Below are 4,715 nucleotides of genomic sequence, written 5' to 3'. Positions count from 1 at the left end.
TCAATTTCATGCTGTTCGATTGTGCTTTTTTGCAGGCTGCGCCGCTGCAGCAACAGCCGACCAACAGTAGCTGCTGCAGCCACAAGATTGCTGAGGCCATTGAAAAATAGCATAACGGGAAGATCTAATAGAAATGATGAGGTAAAACTTTGCATATACTTAGACAGTCGAACAGCTGGACTGCAACTAGAGCTGCTCTGGCTTGCAGCCACAGCCAAAGCTGTTGCAAAAAACTCAAGCAAACAGGCGTATTTCTTTGCAGTTCCAAAGGAGGCCTAAACGATTTTCTACTAGTATAGACCCAAATGCCATCATCTATATATTTCAAAACCAAAAATAAACCGAGAAAAATAAGTTCGAATTCTTGCATCACAAACTCAGAAAAATGTTATATGCTAAAAAACACTCTGAAATGTTACCAGATAACTCGGAGTTCCCTTTACCGTTTAAGCGCAGGAATGCAACTGACAGCTGTGACGCTGCGGTCTAGCGCCGGTGCAGTACTTCGCTGTTCCCCCTACCAAGCCCCTAACGGCAAGTGTCCCCACAGAATGCAAGAACGCTTGCCTTTTTCTACCCGAAAAAGGAAACAAATTCGGCCAGCGCTACAGCTTAGCCTACAACTCAGGCCGCCTATAAAAGACGCCCATCTGCACAGCCAATCCACAGGTAGATCGAGGACCATCCTAGCTACCCTGCACTGACGCATAATTCGTCCCCTGCACCTGCACTGCTATCTTCAGAATCCATCAGTCACAGATCGGTGCAGCCAGGCAGGCCCCCGCCGTCAAGCTTGGATCAGCAATTCCTCAGTCAATTTGAGAGCCAGCCAGCCAGGTACTGACGTTTGCTGTGTGTAGCTGCTGAGATATCTTGTTTGTTCTTCGTTTGCAAAATTTGTAATTTGGTAACAGTTCGTTCAAAAAAAAAGTAATTTGGTAACTGCAAATCAGCTCACAAATTCTGTACTGACGAGAGTTCTTCGTTTGCAGGTAGTTGCTATCTCTTTGCAGCAGTGATTAATCCCGTAGCTGCCTCTGAGGCGTTGCTGCGCCGGCCCGTTTATAGATCCATGGACGACTTCGGCGGCTGGAGTATGCAGTATGCAGCGGAGCCGTGCCTGCCAAGCCGCCCCAGCGACGACGGCCTTCTCAGTGCCTTTCTGGACGGCGGCTTCGACCTCCGTTCTGATCATGGCCACCTCGACCTGCCCTCGTCGTACCCGGTTCAGAGCCTCATGCTGTGCCACGACGCCGAGAGTCTGTCGGACGGCTTAACGGCAGACTTCATGGGCCTGGACACCGCGGACGTGGTCCCGAGCGTCGTCGCCGGCGCTGTGGAAGACAGCCTCCTCGACCCGTTCGTGTACGCCCCGAACGTCGTCACCGTCGCTGAGGAGCCCGCGCAGACCGCGGCGTCGAACACCGCCTTCTCCGGATACAGCAGCTCCACGGGCGGCGGCAACTGGAACATCTCCTCAGGCGAGTCCAACACGTGCGGCGGCGGCGGAGGAGGATACGACACGGAGGTGGCGTCGCCGTGCGCCGTGTCGCGGGCAGCGCTGCTTCAGACGACGACCGGCGTGCCTCCCTCGAAGCGCAAGCCGGGCAAGTACCCCGCGGTAGCCGCGCCGGGAACAAAGGCGGTGGCCGGGCGTCGTGGCGAGAAGCGAGCCGCCGCGACGTCGTCGTCGTCGACCAGCATCACGTTCACGGGGCAGGGCCGCCACGACCACGGCGCGGCAGGAGGGCCGGCCAGCGGCGGGTACGAGCCGGACTCGGAGGCGATTGCGCAGGTGAAGGAGATGATCTACCGCGCGGCGGCGATGCGGCCGGTGCACCAGCTTGTCTGTGGCGCCGCCGAGCCGCCGTCGTCCCAGGCGGCCAGGCCGCGGCGCAAGAACGTGCGGATCTCGAGCGACCCGCAGACGGTGGCGGCGCGGCTGCGGCGGGGGAGGGTGAGCGAGCGCCTGCGCGTGCTGCAGCGGCTCGTGCCCGGCGGCAGCCGGATGGACACGGCGTCCATGCTTGACGAGGCGGCCAGCTACCTCAAGTTCCTCAAGTCGCAGCTCAAGGCGCTGGAGAGGGCAAGCCCTAGTAATGGCAGCTACCACATCGGCAGCTTCCTGCAGAGTTACATGGGCAGCAGCCTTGGTGGTGGTGGTGGTACCAGCGCTAGCACTGTACATGCTTTTGGAAAAGATAGCGCCATTGGTGGCTACGCAAAATCCAACAGGAACATGCAGTTGTAGCGTAGCGCGTGTAATGATCGATAGATGAGCGAGTGATATGAGACAACTACTGTAGAGATTTTGGGGTTAATAAAGTGTTTATTTTATTCTCTCTCCCCGTTTCTGTTGATCTATTTTGTTCTTTTGGTACCGGTGAAAAATGTATGCGACTATGTGTGTTATCCTCTTGTCAACGAGTCTTCTAGATATTATTTCAAAAAAAAAATAAGTCTTCTAGTACAGCCTGAAAATTTTTGAACGTTTTGTTCAAGATCTAGCACACATTCCACAACAGACGGCCCGGATGCGTACAGCTAACTCACATGTCGAAACATTTCCAGCAGCAAAAAAGAAAAGAGGAGGGACATGTTAGAACTCTGGTCCTTTAGGCATGGCCAAGTTTCTTTACAATAATAAACGACAAAATGTGAGATCATTTTCAAATCAAGAATGAAAGACCCAGCTCTTTTTATGCCAAAGCTTTTGACCTTTTCACAATGTATGTATGTCTATATGTGCCTTTTTTTCCTTTAGTCCCTGGATTAAAGTTTAATTCAGGAACTTAGTTCTTACCCTGTTTAGATCCAGGGACTAAAGGTCATTAAACCAGATGAACAAAGACCAAAATATCTCTAATCAATACACAAAATCTGCATCCATTTAGTCCTCCTGGGACAATAATGAGTGGCAGGGGTGTTCTCTTGAGCCTTTAGTCTCTTTAGTCACCCCTCAAAGAAACTAGAGGACTAATCACTTTAGTCCTCCATTTAATCTCTCTGTTTAGAAGTTTAGGAACTAAAATAGACTAAAAGGGAGGGACTAAACTTTAGTCCCATGGAATCAAACAGGACCTATATGTCAATTATGGACGGATGTAGTTTTTGAACTAACTCGTCCTAAACGGCATATATATTTACTATGTATGTAGCATAGGATCAAGGCCGCGAGGTCTTGAACTTTGGAGCTTCCTTGTGTGCCATGCATGAAACAAAAATTTTACATAGGATCAAGGCCCCGAGGTCTTGAACTTTGGAGCTTCCTTGTGTGCCATGCATGAAACAAAAATTCTGATCTTTCGCTCCTTGGGCACGCACGGCACTGTTTGCAACTTTGCAAGCAGCCAAGCACTGAAGCACGCTTTCTGCTTGCTTTTGGAGCAACAGGTAACTAGGGCGATGGCATTGCCTCATTGGTGATCGCTCCTCACATGCATCAGTCTGAGCGTTCACTGGCTGCTTCTGGCGCGACGACTTTCCAGGATCCATCGCGCGCACGTAGCAAACTCGTGGCGTCATCGGAATGGCCGCCCGGGGAAAAACGGAGCGCGCGGCGGTTGACTGCATGCGATCCAGATTGGAGGAGGAGGAGAAGCCTGCAGGTGCAGGGACCAAGCAACAGCGCGTGCCTGCGTCGTCCGCGACGAGCCGACGCGGTGTGCCTGCACCCAAACTTCGGGTCGTCGCGGCACTGACTGTGGGCAGGCAGTTTGATGACGCGTGCGCGCCGGACACCACCATAACGGCTCGGCAATTGGGTGGGCGGCTCGGGTCATCGTGTGACATGTACAGCAGCGTGGATGTCGTCGCTCGATCAGCGTCGGTTCACGTACGGCTCGAAAGACGCCAGCTCTAGGCTCTAGCTTGTCGGCAGATGCGAAAGTCTGAAACCTATACTGGACTCGGCGTCGACAGAGAACAAATCATCGTGCACGCCAAATCATCCGCGTTTCGGCTGCTGGTTGATTGGTACGTTGACGAAAACGTTTCAGGAGCGCAACCGCCTGACAGGAGAATACGTTTGCCATTGAAAACGTTTCAGGAGCGCGATGACCCAGACACTAGTGACGACGACGATTGGCTCGATTCATCGGCGCTGATTGATCGTTACTGGGCTCTGCCACGGCCAATCGTACCTTTTTCCCGGCCTGGGCTCGAAGCCTCAGGGTCAATATAGCCCACCTATAATATGGGCTTGCTTCAGTCGTTTTACTATTGGGCTCTGATCCACCCCTCCCTGGTCACACAAATCAATCATACAATGCAGTCCAAAGACCTGCACGAGCACGACGGCTCCCTCCCGGTCTCCCCCACCCAAAGCATAAAAAATCACGGCACGTACGCCGCCAGCCAAGTCACGACGGAACCGAAAGAAATCGATCCACAAGGGCAGAGAGGGGGACATGAAGCCCTTGCTGCGGCGGGAGGTGCGCGAGCTTGTTCGTCAGGAGGTGCGTGAGCAGCTGCTGCGCGCGGGAGGAGCCGGGAGGCCGGCGGCTGGGCGAGTGTCCGGCAGCGTGCACTGGTGGGCCTTCCTTGCAACGGCACCGTCACCTTGCTGGCCATCGAGAACGCCATGCGCTGGTATGGTCGGAACGTGACGCCCCAGGAGACGACGATCTCCAAGGAAAGAAGACGCGCGCCTGGAGATCGGGACAAGTAATTAACGGCCGCTTCTTCCAATTAACACGCGAGGGTCTAGTGCGAGC

The 4,715-nt window shown here is 53.7% G+C and overlaps 1 protein-coding gene across 1 annotated transcript; it reads left to right on the top strand.

The window, feature by feature from the left end:
- Positions 1 to 509: 509 nt before the first annotated feature.
- LOC101762543 (transcription factor BHLH089) lies at positions 510 to 2,330 on the top strand. Its single transcript, XM_004961302.3, has 2 exons — positions 510 to 837; positions 993 to 2,330. Exon 2 carries the CDS (start codon positions 1,073 to 1,075, stop codon positions 2,249 to 2,251), a length of 1,179 nt encoding a protein of 392 aa, XP_004961359.1. The 5' UTR covers positions 510 to 837; positions 993 to 1,072; the 3' UTR covers positions 2,252 to 2,330.
- Positions 2,331 to 4,715: the final 2,385 nt, after the last annotated feature.

This window comes from Setaria italica, chromosome III, assembly GCF_000263155.2.
Source record: "Setaria italica strain Yugu1 chromosome III, Setaria_italica_v2.0, whole genome shotgun sequence".
NCBI lineage: Eukaryota > Viridiplantae > Streptophyta > Magnoliopsida > Poales > Poaceae > Setaria > Setaria italica.
Note: the sequence above shows the minus strand (reverse complement) of the source record. Positions and strands in the feature narration are given on the sequence as shown.